This window comes from Centroberyx gerrardi, chromosome 11 (genome assembly GCF_048128805.1).
Source record: "Centroberyx gerrardi isolate f3 chromosome 11, fCenGer3.hap1.cur.20231027, whole genome shotgun sequence".
Lineage (NCBI taxonomy): Eukaryota > Metazoa > Chordata > Actinopteri > Beryciformes > Berycidae > Centroberyx > Centroberyx gerrardi.
In genome coordinates this window covers 4,023,511-4,040,161 of record NC_136007.1, presented here as the reverse complement: position 1 = coordinate 4,040,161, position 16,651 = coordinate 4,023,511, and the positions used below count along the sequence as shown (strand labels likewise).

At 43.6% G+C, this 16,651-nt stretch overlaps 1 protein-coding gene across 2 annotated transcripts in view; it reads right to left on the bottom strand.

Moving 5' to 3' along the window:
* Positions 1 to 16,651, bottom strand: part of LOC139920337 (rho GTPase-activating protein 7) — a 45,999-nt gene that overhangs the window by 3,885 nt on the left and 25,463 nt on the right. For both annotated transcript variants that reach the window (XM_078286885.1, XM_078286886.1), the window contains exons 10-16: positions 15,517 to 15,676; positions 14,623 to 14,821; positions 10,586 to 10,799; positions 5,812 to 5,926; positions 4,967 to 5,203; positions 3,883 to 4,112; positions 2,722 to 2,895 (exon numbers count right to left, since the gene is read on the bottom strand). In XM_078286885.1, coding sequence (XP_078143011.1) covers positions 2,722 to 2,895; positions 3,883 to 4,112; positions 4,967 to 5,203; positions 5,812 to 5,926; positions 10,586 to 10,799; positions 14,623 to 14,821; positions 15,517 to 15,676 — 1,329 coding nt within the window. The remainder of the gene's footprint in view (positions 1 to 2,721; positions 2,896 to 3,882; positions 4,113 to 4,966; positions 5,204 to 5,811; positions 5,927 to 10,585; positions 10,800 to 14,622; positions 14,822 to 15,516; positions 15,677 to 16,651) is intronic.

Sequence of the window (16,651 nt, the reverse complement as noted above, 5' to 3'; positions counted from 1 at the left end):
GGACAAAAAGACAATGCTACGTATCTAATAAAACAGAATGAAAAACAGATGAATGTGTTTATAGAAGTGAAAGTGTGTGATCCTCTCAATTTGGATGTAATGGGCTGAGATAATCATACAGTAAAAGTACTTATGTCCCCTGCGCGTTTCTTCTCTCTCTCTTTTTAAGAACATGAAGCTCCATTTCCATTCTCAGATGTTTCACTCGGAGCTTGGTCTGCTTCCCGTCTGTCATCAGCCTCTCTCCTTCTGTCCCTTTCTGTCTTTCTTTCTCCTCCTCACCTCCCTTCTCTCTCTCTGCCGTATTGAATCTGTGCACGCTGCTATCTGAATCATCCGTGCTCCCCAACCCCCCCCCCCCCCATCGCCTGGTCCATTTAAAAAAAAAAAAAAAAAGAAAGCCCAGCGCCCCCCCGTTCACCAATGAACGAGAGATAAGATGAGCCCGGCCCTCTGAGAGAGCTGCAGCCACCTGTTTTCCATCGCATGGTGGTTCCTTTCATTTAATCAACTGAGACAAATGGAGCTGCGAGGCTCCGCTGAGAGTAAATTGATCATGTAAGCAGCAGAAAATCTGCAGCAACTTAGTTTCAAAGGGCATGAATCATGAGCAGGAGGGGGGGGGGGGTGAGAATGGGGGAGGGTTTCATTTCAAACTTTCTCCTCCGTGTCTTCGTTCTGGTGCGCGCCGGCGGGGAGGCGGCGATGCTGCCTGAGATATATGATGAGGGATGGCAGAGGTCAGAATATTAGAAAAGCTCAATTAAGACGGATAAGAGGGCCGAGCGCTCTCTTCTGATATTTCTTTTAATAGGCTTCTCACGCCTGTAAATCCTCTCAGCGTCTCAAGCTCCGTCTGCGGCTCACTTTGCCTCTTCTGTCTTTTACTTGCTCTTTAAACAGGTTTTCATATTTCCATGCGGGGGTAATTTAGTGGGAGCCATAAAACGTCCTCCACCCTGTTCCTCTCCTGCAGCTCTCCTACAGCTGCTGTAGACGGAGCTGAATAGGCGTTTTGTAACACACACTTTTGATTTTTCAAACTTCTTTCCAGACCATTCTTTCCTCATCTTTCACCTTCCCTTCTTCTCCTCCTTTTCCCTCCCTTGCTAGCTCACCTTTACCCGACACGGTCTCAAAAAAAAAGTTTGTGAAACGAGCACAAACCCTGAAAAGCAGATTATTTGTGGTCTCGAATGATGTGACAATTACGTTCCTCTACCACAAATTGGACGATGTGGCAATAGCACAAACTGGACACGCCACTTTCAAGTGTTCGTCACATGAGAAGTTTAGCTAACTAGTTTAGCTTCAGTTAAGGTTAAGCAACTAAAACAATCTGGTTTAGATTTTGGGTTAGGGTTGGTTTAGGTTAGGGTAAGGTTTTGGTCATAGGAAAACTTCACTCACGCATCCGCCCATCATCATCCTTTTTATTTATCTATTTTTTGTCCTTTTTTCAATTTACTTTAATTACTCATGTATTCCTTTTTCTTTTTCTCTCCTCTGTTGTTTGATTGTTTTATTGTTTACCTTCTACATGTGTCCATAGCCAGGTTATTTAATTTGGCGTATTCCTATGCATTTTATTCATTTTTTTCATTTTCTTACTCTGGCTCGTGTTATAATATCTGTGAAAAAAATAAAAATAAAAAAGATATGTATCAACGTATCCACCCATCCACAACTCTGACCTCCACACCCTTATTTTCCACTTCACTGTTTCAGTGTCAAACTGCTGCCTGTTTCTAGTCATGTCTCCTTCGTGTTTCTCTCACTTATCGTGCACGCAGCACGCTGTTTACATGTTAAGACGCCGTACTCATTTTAAGAAATTTCACGAGAGCAGGCAGCCTTTACCTCCCTTGCTAACTCACCTTTCCCTCCCTCCTTCCTCTCCTTCCTCCCTGCATGATGCTCATCTCAGTGTTTTCCCTCCTTCCCTTCCCTCCAGTCATCCATGGCTGCTGTGTGTTCAGCAGAGAAACCTGAATCTGAGACGCTTCATTTCCCCTTTCCCCATACCCGCCATCCTTCACTCCCTCCCTCTTTTTCTTCTTCTTCTTCCCTTTTCTATCTTGTTTTCCTTTAAGAGAGCTGGATGAGTTGTGTCCTCCCCCTTTCCCTCCCTCTCTCCCTTTCCCTCCTTTTCTGTCAATAACCAAACCTTGTGGATGTTGTTTTATACGCTCACTGCTGTTGCATAATGTGAATATATTAATGTGCTGGCATCAGGACTAGGAAGGCTATTGTACTATTTTGTGTCATGTTAAGCAGGAATGGACCTGAGCTATCGGCGGCCATATTCAATTTATGTCAACTACTTTATGTTTTTAAAGTTATATTTAGCGCATCTCCAAACCAACTAGGTCTAATTGTGTAAGTTGTAGCCTGAATGTAAATGCTGTCAGTTAATGAGAGTTAGACCTGGATGGTTTGGATATAAATATAACATTAACAACATAAAGTAGTTGACTCCAAGGATTATTTTGGTTTCCATTTTATTTTTTGTCCAAAGACCAGTTGATTCTGCCATTGTTTACACCTGCTTCACAGTTTATTCCACACAGTGTTTCCCACCCAGAGTATGATGTGAATCAATAAGGTGAATTCCCTCCCTCCCTTCATCCTTCTCTCTCTTCCCTGGTGTAGATGCTGCTTCCCTCTCTCCCCTTGTTTCCTTCCCTCCTCCTCCTCCTCCTCCTCCTCCTCCATCCCTACCTGGTATCGGTGCGGCAGAGATGCGTCAGTCGAGTCTTCCTGGCACCCGCGGGCTCCAGCAGGTAGAGGCAGGAGTGGACCTGGGCCCTCACCCCCTCCACCGGCACCTCAGGGTGCTCCGTGGACACAGAGGACAGGTACAGAGCGCCTAATGACGGGTCAGACTGCCAGGTCCTGGAGAGGAGAGAGGAGGGTGAGGAAGAGGGTGGAGGTGAGATTAGAGGAGCGCTGAGCGAGAAGAGAAAAATAAAGTGATAGAAACTGGCTACTTTTACATGCACACTAACAGCGACTATTCCCAGTACTCTGATTACGATAATAATGCCATTAAGCTGTTTATGCGATTCTGTGAAGTGATCCATTCCCTAATAATCTGATTTACGTGACAAAAAACTGTCCAGTAAACATTTTGATAGATGTTGATGTAATGACCTGCGGTAACATTGAAAACCAGCGCCTGTAAATACAGCGCCAAAATGAAAGTTAACACGACGTCTGTAGCCGTCCAAAGCTTCTGCCTGCATCGTTTTGTGAAATCGGGACCTTGCTATCAGCTCAAAATGCCAAAGCTGTTTTAATATAATTGTTCAAGCTGTGATTAAGGTGTATACATGTTACTGGCCTCTGTTAATGCCAGTAAAATCGGAGTACTTTGGAGTGCTTCCTCTACAACTAAGAGCATAATCACACTAACAGTCAGAGTATGGTGTTTACATGGGTCCTGCTGTACACATTATTGTCTTAATTACACTGTTTGTATGCATGTAAACAAGGTCACTGATGCTGTCTTTGCAGTCTCCTTGCATGAATGTTTTATTCCAAACTGTTCATGTGTGTTTCTTCTTCATAGCTAATTCACGGTTCATCTACAGCGATAGAAAGGAAGAGGGAATATCAGAGAAATGCGCAGCGTGACGCGGGCCAACTGCAAACACAGATACAGTCATCTGTCTTCAGGGGCGGATTAAAATTTCATCAACCCTCTACAATCTGCTGCACGAAAAAAAAAAAACACACACCCACCCGCCCGCTCGGTCCTAAACTGACTGAAACTGAACAGCTAGAGGAGTATTGGGCCTGGGCTCTCTGTCCCGCTGAGCGGACGCAGCAGGTTTGCGACCCACAGGCCCGTGAAGCCCGGGGCTCGCCGTGCCTCATTACCTGAGCAGCAGGTGCTCCTGGGGGAGCCGGGAGCCCAAGCCGTGGCTCGGGCCCTGCAGGAGGCAGCGGTACACCTCGCTGTCCTTGGATACGGTCTGGATCACGGCGGCCTGGCGGAGCGTCCCGTCCCACAGCCCCTGCTCCCTCTGCAGCCGGTGGAGCAGCTCCTTCTGGGGGGCGTCGACCTCCACGCTGCCCCGCCACAGCCACAGCGGACAGCCGTCGTCCATCTGGAAAGGAATTGTTGTTTTTGTTTTTGTTTCTGTTTATTGGATAGCTTACAGTGGAGAGAGAGAGGGATTTGAACCCATGACATCACACCTTAGCCACCGGGACGCCCCAGTACACACTCTCCTATAAGAACAGTGCTTAGTTAGTTGGTTTCTTCCTTCGTCCCTTCCTTCTTTCCTTCCCTTCCTACTTTCCTTCCTTAATTCTTACTTATTTTATATTTGTCATGTTTTTTCTTCCTTCCTTCCTTCCTTCCTTCATCTCCTCCTTTCCTCTTTTCTTTCTCAATCAGAGGTTTGCTCCATCCTTCGACCTTTCTTTCCTTCCCTCTGTCCTTCTTTCTTCCCTTCCTTGTCTACTTTCCTTCCTTCCTCTTTTCTCTCTCAATCAGAAGTTTGTTCCATCCTTCGTCCTCTCCCTCCTTCCCTCTTTCCGTCTTTCTTCCCTTCCCTGCCTACTTTCCTTCTTCCTTCATTCATTCTTTCCTTCTCTTTCTTCCTCTTTTCCTTTTTTCTTTCAGTTTTGTTCCTTCCTTCGTCCTTTCTTTCCTTCCTTCCTTCCTTCTTTCTTACCTTCCTTACCTACTTTCCCTCCTTAATTCTTACTTTCTTTATTCTTCCTTGATTCATTCTTCCTTCCTTGTTTGCTTAATTTATTCATTCTACCCTCTTTTTTCCTTCCTTCTTTAATTCATTCTTCCTTCCTTCCTTCATTCATCCCTCCTCTACTTTCTTCCCTTCTTTCTCTCTTTTTCTTTCTTAATTCTTCCTTCCTTCACAGCAGGAGGCTCTATACCCCGCCTCTCTGAATGTCTCTCTTTCTCCCTCCCTCTCCCGTTCATCCCTCCGTTCACCTTCTTGAAGGCCAGCTCCACCTGGTCTGGGGCGGAGTGGCTCTCCCAGCCTCTGCTCCTCTCCCTGGCCTCCTTCAGGAGCCGCTGGGTGCTGAGCTCCAGCCTGCTCCTCCTCTCCTCCTGCTCCTCCTCTCCTCCGCTCGGGGCGGGGGACGCCGGGCCTCCTCCCTCCCCAGAGAGCGAGTCCTCTCCGGGGCCAGAGGCACTCAGACCCTGGCCCGGCCAAAACTCTGGAAACTAGAGAGACGTTGGCACAGGTTGGTACAGTGTGATGGAAACTGGTTTCAATATGGAAATGACACTTAACTTCACATAACTTAAAATTTTGTATTTTTCTTTTGTATTACTTTAATTGACAAGTAATAATTACATTGAATAAGTTATTTGTTACTTGTTCAGATTGTATTCATGATTTAGATGAAGATCAGACCATGTTTTAGGAGCAATTAAAGTAGGAATCCAGATTTCTCCAAGAGGTTTACAAACTTTTTGTCATAACTGTATGTTCTTGTTTTTTGCAGTTATGGGTCAGGATTATCAAATATGAATCATGGGCTGATAAAGTTCCTTGCCATCACTCATTATTTATGCACTCATCTACATGTTTTTAATAATCACAGATTTAGTCATGCGAACATGGGAGCATAAATTATCATTTTGGTTGAGTTAAACCTCAGTGGGCGGAGCCAAAGAACAAGTTAGCTAACTGTCAAACTTGGTGGCAAAGAAGGAACACTGCTCAACATATTAAAAAAAAAATTCTGCCTTCAGAGCCATTCTGCCTCTGAGAAATGTTTGTAAAACTAAAAATCCAATCTGCTTAATAATCTTGTTCGGTGTGGTACCTGGAAGAGCCGCAGGGCCTCGCTGACCATGTTGGCCAAACCCTGGGTGGCGGCCAGGTTCTCGCTCAGGTCCCTCTGGTCCGGACGGCCCAGGCTGTACTTCCTGTGGCTCGACCTATAGGAGCGAGACAGGAAGGAATCAGCATCGCATTTTCCAGTTATCAGTGGATTCGTGTGGCGCGGCGTGCCTAGTGGTTAGACAGACTGTCCTTGAACCAAATGGTCACAGGTTGGATCATCGCAATGTGTTTCCATCAACAGGCATGACACCTGTCAAAGTGTCTCTGAAGAAGAAGATGAACCCCCCATCCTATTAACTCACTGTAAGTCGCTCTCAATACGAACGTCCACTAACCCTCTAAAATTATGGAAGAGAATAAAATGTGCTGTTTCTTCTGTTTTGAACATACAGATTTGGACACAACAGAAGGAAAGAACGACACCATGTCTTAACCCACTGAGTTAATTAAGCAAAAATGACGGGACGGGATGAGGGAGTATCCGATTCGGACAGAAGGAAAGCGTGGCATTACGGTACATCATTACTTTTATTGTTTTAATTGTTTAACCCTCTGTGGAGAGTGACAGGAAAGGGGAAGACGGCATGACATGCGACACGGGTCATGAGCCAGAGCGGTGTGAGCTTCGCAGTACGGATATGTGCCAGTCAGCCGAACCAATTATTATTCCAAGAAACAGGAAAGAATCAGCAGCAGTGCGTCACAATTACTGGAACTGACAGATTCAGGTTATTTGGACTTGTTTTTTTTTGTTGGATCGCTGAGGTTTACTGGAAACTGACAGATTCAGAAGTAACACAATGAAAGAGTTGTTTCCCTTCATTTTATTTGATATTGTCCTTTCATGTTGTATTGTGTTTTTGAATGTGTGTTTGTTAATGAAATGCAATTAGGGGCATTGGAATTTACCGGAGGGAATTAGGCGTTTGCGCGGTTCTCCGAAGAAAGGAAACGAGAAAAGAGCAGGCTCGATCGTGGGAGTACAGCGACACCGATACATGAATTCATAAATAAATAAGTCAGAGTGATGAGTCATATCAAAGCAGGTGAAAACAGAAAAGTTGAGATTTCGTGGTTCCACAGGGCAGACAATTTTTTGCCACAGCACATCCTACGAAATTAGGCTCGTGTCGCCTTTCTGGTGTCACACACACACAACCGTCATCTCTCCCACACACCTGCGAACAGGCCCGGGTCGCAGGGGTAGTTACACAATACATTTTAAAAAAGCGGTGCGCTCTGTCAAAAGCAAAGCCAAAAAAAAACACACGCGGGGCGAAAAAGCCGGCGAGATGAGATTTCATAGTTTCACAGAGGAAGACGATTCGCCGCGACAATCCGTGGGAGAACAGTGTGTAGCAGTCAATTTCCCGAGTTATTGTTCCCAACAGAAAGTGTGACGTGATTTCTGACAGGCCGGCGGGCGCCGCTGAACCTGGTTTCCAGTGGATGGGAGGCACAGAGCGCAGATTGTGTCATGATGTCATTTCCATCAAGCGCCCTGTCAGCCTGAAGGGGGAAAACGGTGGGAAGGAAAAAAAAGGAGAGGGAGATGAAAACGAGAGGGACGCGGGAGGAAGACGAGCGAGGTGAGGAGGGTATAGGAGAGGGAAAGTTAGTGACAAGGGAAGAGAATTGAGGCAAGATGGATTACAGGAACGAGCAGAGAAAGCAAGGGATAGAAGAGAGAGAGGGAAAGGAGGAGGAAGGTGTTGGCGAGACTGAAGGTGACGAAGATGAGCGGAATTGGAGGTGGGGGCGGAGGAGAGAAAGGAAGTGAGAGAGGTGATGTGAAGGGAAGGAGGAGAGTGAGAGTTGAGGAAGATGAGGAAGGAAGAAGTGAGTGACAAGAAGGGAGAGGATGGAAACAAGATGGATTACCAGAGCTGGAGAGAGAACGGAGGGGGTAGAAGGTTAAAGCGGGGAAAGAAGAAGGGAGCAGTAATGGAAAAGGAAGAGGGAGGAGAGGAGGAAGAGGGCGTTGGCAAGAAAGAAGAGGATGAAGACCAGAGGAGGAAAGAGATTGGAGAGAAAGATCAGATGGCGTATGATCACCTAGGAGACAGCTGGACAATGGCAGGATGTGTGGCGCAGTGTGTGTGTGTGTGTGTATCTTTTTTATCTTTTTGCACTGTCTTTTTAAATGTGATTTTAATGCACTTTCACTTTTTCTATCTTATTTTTCTTTTATTCATGTAAAGCACTTTCAATTGTCCATGTGTATGAAATGTAATATGCTATATAAATAAACTTGCCTTGCCTTACAAGCTACCACTAGCTTCTACTTGTGTGTAAATCATGTGTTTAGAGCAACATCGTTATGATTAGCTAACCAGATAGCATGGTCAGCTAGCTAACAAGCTGACTGATCAATCAGATATATCACTTGTGAAAAAAAAGCACAGAAATTAACTATTCCTATTCAATTCTGTTGAGACGGACAAGCTGAACGTTTAGAAACACAATCAGCTGTTGCTAAAGAGCTGTGGACCTCCAATATGGCTGCCAGAGGGAGTGTTACATCATCCTAAAGCCCTCTATAGAGAGAAAGTTAGTGTGTGTGTGTGTGTGTGTGTGTGTGTCAGTAGTAGAAGCCTGTACTGGTAAATCCATGTGTGAATGTGTGTGACTGTTAGCGTGAAGCAAAGATCATATGTGTTCAGTCAACTTTTCCTGGGTAAATAATAGGAGTAAAAATAGAGTGTGTGTGTGTTTTTTGTGTGAGAATGTGTGCGAATTGTGCAAGTGTATTTTTTAGAAGTGTGTGTGTGTGTGTGTGTGCCTATGCTTGATATTGTGCATGTGTCGAGAGTGAGTGCATGTGTCAGATTGTGTGTGTGTACGCATGTATCCACACAGTGTTGCATTGAGAGCAAATACATTTTCAAGAGCGTGTGTGTGTGTGTGTGTGTGTGTGTGTGTGTGTGTGCCGAGCTCAGATAAGCAGCCTTCAGAAATTGATGGGACTGAGCGCGAGAACTGCTGCCTCACTGCTGCAAAGCACGACCGTATCCTCATAATAAAGTTCAAAGAATAAATGAACATTTTCTTGCCACGCTGTCGCCCCGTCTCCCTGTCGCTCTCTTTCTTTCTCCCTCTCTCTCTCTCTCTCTCTCTCTCTCTCTCTCTCGTTCCCTCCCCAACGGGTATCCAGCAAAAAAAAAAAGCTGATGAATTGTAGAATATATCTCTCATATCAGAGGGTGAAATTAGGGCCAGATGGGAGATTGGTCAGGGTTATGTAATGCGCTCTGTGTGTAAACTGTGCTGACAGCTTTTCATTACAACACAGGAAAGAAGAAAGAAAGAGCGAGTCCCGGCTGGAGCGGAGCCAGCGTTGATGTAATCTGTGGGAACTGAGGACTCTGGAAACTTAACGTCCGATGAAGCAACGAAAAGAGGAAGAAAAACACATTCCCTATGCATCTGAATGGAAACCTGCAGTGCGACAGTGGACACATTCAGGCACACGCACACAAACAGGACACACATTCACGTATAAACTAGTGCCGATTTTTGAATAAGTGCAGGCTGAGATTTAAAAGTGAAGCATGATACAAATGAGCCGATATCCTCTGCTTGTTAAAGCTCAGCGTAGTCGTAACAAAATCCACACAGAGATGCACTGAGATGCACAAAGGATGCAAAGAAAACCGTGCAATTAGATAGTCTAGTGATGATGTTTCCCATCTTTCCTTGCACATTAAGAATTTTGACAAAATATCGAAAGTAGTACTATATTAAAGCTGCACTAGGTAATTTTTTTAATGTAAAAATAGACCCGTCTTATCAGCCTAAATCACAAGGTGGAGCTGTAATAGAGAATAATTAAGAGAATTAATTAAGATGCCAAATTCAATTCTGGTGACAAATCAAAACTTAAGAGCAAAATACAAGTGTTCTGATGTCATGTTTCATGATTTGTGGCCATTTGGCAGATCTGAGTTTTAATTCTGCAAACATTTCTCAGAGGCAGAAATTATTTTATTATTTTATTATTACTACCTAACCTAGATAACTTATTATGGCTAGATTGTATTTTTTCAGTTATTAGCAAGAGCGCTAGTCTTCATAATATTAGCTTCCTCCTCTCTTACTCCTCCGCCCATTGAAGTTTAACTCAACCAGTCAGATTATTCCTACTTCCAGAGCAGCTCTGCCTCTGAGAAATGTTTATATAACTAAAACTCCAATCTGCTGCCATCTGTGTCACTCTGGGAGGAAAAATAACTCAGAGCAATCAAGAGATCTTAGGTCATCATAAATAAAAATAAATCAAATTGACACACAATCAACTCACTCACACACACACACACACAGTCAGCTACACATAACAGCAGAAATCTTATGCAACTGCTCTCAAGTCTTACATAACTTTGACAGTGTGTCACAGAGCTCCACCCCTCTGCTCCTCCCCCTCTCTTAACCCAACACCCCCCATCTCTCTTCACTGAGGTTCTGTTCCAAAATGAGATTTCCATCATTGACTTTTACAAAACTATTTGATAGCACAAAACCGAATTTTCAGTAGGTAACTTAAGTCGTTTGTTGACAGAGTCTGAAGCTGCAGCTAGACCTTATGGAAACAAAGTGCAAGTGACATTTCCCATTTTTTTCACATTAGCACATATTGCCGTTGAGGCAGTGCTTTTTCTACCAGAAGAAGCGGATAGTGTGACACGGGCCCTGACTCGAGCCACAACGTCCCGCGCTCCCCTCTCCTCCCACGCCACGCTCCTTGGGCTGCGGCTCACCTGGCCGCGTTGGCGTCTCTCTTCAGGGCGTTGAGGTGGAAGAGCGACGGCGCCAGGCAGACGGCGATGTTGGTGGGAGTCATCTGGTTCTCGTCCACGCAGGCGACCACGTCGCGGAGGAAGAACAGCAGCGTCCGCAGCGCCTCCCTGTTCTCGTCGGGAAGAAGCAAGATGGCCGCCTGAGCCGCCACCAGCTGCTGGTCCTTGGGGAAATCTGCGGACACAGAGGTGACGGGTTAATATTTTAATCTGTTTACATGAACCATTGCATTCCGAAATGAGTTATCGAATGAGAAACTACAGATGATGATTTCTTTCCCCTCTGTTTTTCCTTCCATAATGGTTTCATTCCTAAAAACTGAATGGGATTTGGGCATTAAGACTTCCTTCCTTCCTTCCCTTAATAATTTGACAAATTCAAGAAAAGAATAATTTAGGTAAGTCCTGGATGTGGTTCCATCATGGTTCAGGTTCCTTTGGCCTAAATAACAAGATGACAGGCATCAAATGCAAAGATAATAACTTTAAAATTGTCCCATAGCGATTTTGCCATCAAGCCGGCCGTCATCATGCAGGAGTTGGTGCTGATGATCGGAAGTCGGGATTCAACCAGTCAAACTTAAAAAAAGCAGATAGCTAACAACATGTTGAGTGGAATAAAAAGGCGTTGTGTTGTTTTCCCTGCGCTCGATAGTTCCATCTGCTTCTCACACACAGACACCTGAACGGAGCGGCCTGATCCCGGGAGGTGTTGCACAGTAAAGACGTTCGGTGGGAAGAGATCTGTCAAACCAGAACAAAAACACACAGGCAAAAAGGATCAAGGTGATATTTGATCGTTTCACAAGTGGGATGGGAGAGAAATCCATTGAGCAGGAGGGGAGGGGAGGGGAGGGGAGGGGAGGGGAGGGCCGCCCCGCCGCAGAGAACTTCATGAGTCTTAGTGTCTCATGGTCAGTGTTGGGTTTAACGCCTTACAAAGTAATGCCTTACTGTAATCACATTACTTTTCCCCAGTGGTGGGTAGAGTACTGAAAATCTATACTCAAGTAAAAGTACAATTACTCCCATAAAAAATGACTCAAGTAAAAGTGAAAATTACCATTTGAGAAACCTTCTCAAGTAAAAGTAAAAAAGTAACTGGTTAATAAATTACTCAAAGTACAAGTTACTTTCCATTTTAAGATTTTTTAGGGTGTGCGGGCCAGTGCAAAATAAAGAAAAAACAGCACTTTCTTAGCTCTTTATAAAACAGAATATAAGTCTGTATTTACAGACATTATCAAAGTAACCAAACCTATTACAGCCCCAAAATGCAGTAGATACCGAATACAATACAATTAATTCAAACTCAGATTTTCTGTTCTGTAGTATTACTCCCTGTACCAAAACCTCAGTCAATCAACTAGAGAATAAAAACTTCTTTCCATTCACATTTTTCATTTGGGGATACCCATTTGTTGGAAGCTGCCTCTTGTTCTGGGTTTTGCTCCGTCATCATCGCATCGTGGTCAAAAACCAGGTGGTGCTTAATTTTTGCGTTCCATTCTTCAGCCTCTTTATTGGTGTAATATCTATGGAAGATTCCCCTCGTCTTCTGCTGCCTTCAAGTCGGGTCGGAAATATCAGAATTACAGCAGAGCGACAAGAACGAGCCGACAAAGTGGTAAATATGACCCAGAAAGTCTAAAATTTAAAGCTGTAGGCTCTGTCTTTATTAAAAACCTTAACAGAAAGATTTATTGTCTGTCATTATTTAGATTCTTCTGCTGTAACGAGGCTTCGCTCCATAATATTTATCGACCCAATGAACGCAAGTAAGCCAAACACAATCGTTTTAAGGCATAATGCAAAAATAATGTGACGAGTAGAGTAACTAATTACTTTTCTCAGGGAGTAATGAGTAAAGTAATTCATTACTTTTAAGAAAAGTGACAAGTATTACCCCAACACTGCTCATGGTCTAACTTTGCAGCAGCTTTTCCTGGACAACAAAGAGTTTAAACATGTCGTTAGTATTAGTTTCAGTGGAGAATTTTAGTGTCACATGGTTGTTGACATTTTGGTGAGAAATGCTTTGCACACTGTAATTGTTAGTTAATTTATCGCATTTGACATTTCAAACACCAGCTCCTCATAATAATGATGTAATTATTATAATGAGAAATAATTTCATGCCCCTTTGTTATCTCACCTGCGCAAATGAGTAATTTGTGTCTCTTTTTTCTGTTTGTAATCAATTTGTGACTTTTTTAATGACCTCGCTTCTATGATTTCTCACTGAGACTCGACTACGTCAGGCTGTGTTTGTGGATTCAGCCATTTCAGCACAAACTCTGTGTCATTGTCTTTCACCTTGAAAACCTGAAACAATCACGGCCAAAACTTTATTAAAAAAGTTTTACATTATGTGGGAGGCACAAGTCTCGAGTTTTGGAAAATATGAGCTTATAGGTCTCTAGAGAAACTTTTCTTCTTCTCATGAATCGCCTCTATGTGCATAAACCTGAACTAAATCCTGCTCAGTATTTCAGCTGACGGAGATAAAAAGATGATAATATGTCCAGGATTGTATCTTCAATATTTTCATTTTCTTTTGCATACTTGAACTCATATGAGCGCTGGTGAGAGACGGCTAGTTTCATGTTTGAAGCGCCTTCAACAACAGATCGATTTAGAGATTTGCTGTCGGCCCGGCAGAGCGGGGTCAGGACAGAGACATCACATGTATCAAAAGGAATTACTACCTTTGTTTTTTTTTGTTTTTTTTCTTTTGTGGTCCATAATTTATTTAGAGATACACATCAACAAAGAGAAGAAAATGGTGGTATTTGTATAGCCAGGAGCGATCTGTAACCGAAAACTGGGTCTGCATCGCAACAGGCAGCATTTCCAAACTTGCTGACTCAAGAAAACACTGCTATCAGGAAGAGAGAGAGAGAGAGAGAGAGAGAGAGAGAGAGAGAGAGAGAGAGAGAGAGAGAGAATTGGAGGCTTCAGCTAAAATGTGAAAAATATTTGGAAGCAGTGCAAATGCATGCAAAGTCAATGGAAGGAGATGAAGGGAGCGCCTCACTCGGCTCCGGGCGGCGAAGAGACGTTCACTCAGCTGAAATTGTTCAAACTTGAGCGAGAAATTCACCTGCTGCAGCGGAGCGACTGCTGCTCAGCCTCAAGCAGGACTCTATCCAGGCGCCTGGTGCTTACAGCGGCAAAAAAAGTCACACGGGGTATCGACCGGCAGCGCTGACCAATGACATCTGCACAAAAAACTTTATAAAAGCGAGATTTCCCAAAGAATACTGCAGTTTTTCTGGCTGCCAAGCATGGTGCAGAAGGATTAAAGTAAAACGTGATGGAACAAAAAATAAAACGCTGAAGCAAAGTTTAGAATAATCTGCTTTGTCTCATCATTCCTCACCTTTTAAAGAGGAACTAAACCCCAAACCCAAATCTGTGTAAAGCCTGACATCTAATGGTAAGAAGCACGCTACTGAAATTGCCATCTGCTATTGGCTGATCTTTGGTGCCAGGTGATGTCGTTTTGCTACCGTTTGATCCCGTTCAGGGTGATTCTGCATTTTCATTGGCTGCTTACAAACGCCTGTCACACGAATGCACAATTAACTCTGAGAAGTTTTCGAGGAGAACGCACAGAATCGCCGTGTCGGCCAATAACAACCTGTAACTACCTTTTCTTTTTAAACTTCCTGTTTGCTGTCTGTTGGGGCTATTGAATGTGCCCCAGGTGGTGACATCACCTGGTACCAAAGATCAGCCAATAGCAGATAGCAATTTCAGTAGCATGCTTTTTACTAGTAGTTGTCAGGCTTTACACAGATTTGGGTTTGGGGTTTAGTTACACTTTAAAAAAAAACGTCAAGGAAGACGTCAGCGAAACTGTTGGTCTGTCTTCCTGCCGCCTTCTGTTGCGTCGAATGGTTTCATAAAATTTCGCTGCTTATTTTCCAAGGCAGGCGATGAAACTCGTGCGATCAAAGCGAAAAGAGTTTAACGTGACAGCAGTGCAGACTCACATTGGTAGATGTGGAGGAAAGACTCGCACAGCCTGCTGGTGAAGACGGGTTCCGGCAGGTCTCTGAAGTACTGCTTCACCATGTCGGCCACGTCGAACGCAGACTGGCCGTCGAAGGAGACGCCGTCCGGGTCCGACTCCACCAGGTCGCGCAGGTACTGGATCCGAGACTTGACCCCCGACTTCCTGAAGAGACCCACCTGAGAGGGAGGGAGGGAGGGAGGGAGGGAGGGAGGGAGGGAGGGAGGAGGAGGACGGGAGGCTGTTTACTCATAACTAGGCTGTTTGGTGGAAGAGTTAATATTACTGATCAACATTATAATAATAATAATAATAATAATACAATTAAATAAAAAATACTCAAAATACATATCAAATATTATTAAAATATATTATTTTAATAAAAACAAAATGTAAAAAAAAAAAAAGTTTTTCTTTTAATCTATTTCATTTAATCTCTTTTATCTATAGTTTCTCCATTCTCTTATTTTGCATTTTCAGTTTTAAGCAGTGGTAATTCTTCGTGATGTTTTACTTTTTAAATAATGAAATGAAAAGTTTCTAAATATCAAAAAATGTACTATAAAGAGCAGCCTACTGACACTCTAATGCAGAAAAGAAAAGAAAAGAAATAAACATCTAAGACAAAATTTATATAATAAATGTAGGGGGCCTAAGAGTTTTGCACAGTACTGTATGCGGTAGTATCATGAACATCGCCATACAAAAATGATGTATTATTGAAAAATAAAATAATAAAAATAATTGCATTCTTTCATTTTAATACAATGGTGTGTTACAGGTGTTTCATAAAGTCAACGCTGCAGCCTGAACAGCGCCTCCTGCTGTAAAATCACAGTAACCCACGGCGTCTGGTGGCGTTTTTCTCGGTTACCTGGTCCAGACACTCGCTCCTCAGGTACACCAGGGCTTTGAGGATGCTGGGAGGAAGAGGCTCGCCGGTCTGCTGCACGCTGAGGAGGAGGGGAACCCCGAACACCCGCCGGCCCTTCGCCTCCGACAGCTTCGCCTTCCTCGGCGGTTTAGGAACCGTCCTGCGGAGGATGGAGAAGCCGGTTAGATCCTGCTTTCCTCCGATCACAGAAACATAGTGAAAAGTTACGGAAATTGATATACGCTCATAAAATGTTTGCAAATGTCATGGGAATTTGTGATCATTCTTTTTCCAGCCAGTCAAGTGTAAAAAAAAAAAAATGCACAACTTGGCTGCTGTTGGATCCAGTTCCCTTTGAAGGACGAGCCAAATAACAAACACATTTTCTGATTACATAAGTCCTCACTGATTGCTAAAATGTGTGTGACATTCAAATCAGCTCTTCATGGAAGTTGATCAAAGGGGCACTAATTGAAGTTTCAATTAAAAATCGTGGTGTTGGGTAGTAGTCATGTTTAAAAAAAAAAGAGAGATCTCCTCTATATGACCGAAGATCACTCCACCAGAGACACACTTTCACCCCACAGCAGTCTGTGCTGCGGCAGAGAAAAATAGTTCAGTGATTTCCAGTGAAAGTGTGCGTAACAGTGCCATGAAATCAGAGCTAATTTGATTTTATGTACTTTTCCGTTTACTCTCAACTCCCCTGTAGAGCTACAAAAGGCTTTTTTGGAGATATTTCGACAAACAGTTTGCACTCGTTAGCAGTAAGAGGCAACGGAGCCAATATTCTCTGTGGGTCCAAGTAAAAGACAAATTATATGTTGGTCCAAAATCAATTAACTTATACTTTAAGAAGCCAATATTCTATTTGGCTGGTCATAATAGCGAGTTACAAACATGGCCTTCATCAAGGTATAATAGAAGTATTGGAAGCATCTTACATGTGCAACATCAAAGACTTACTGAAGCTTCAAAAACGCATCAGTAGACGACAGCGCATAATGAGCAGGTGAATAGAGGCTGTAAACATGCAGAATATGCAACGCATTTTGAGCTCAGTGCTCTTCCTCAGGACATTGAGCACTTCATCATAGTATCACATACACTCTTTTATACACACACACACTGGTTT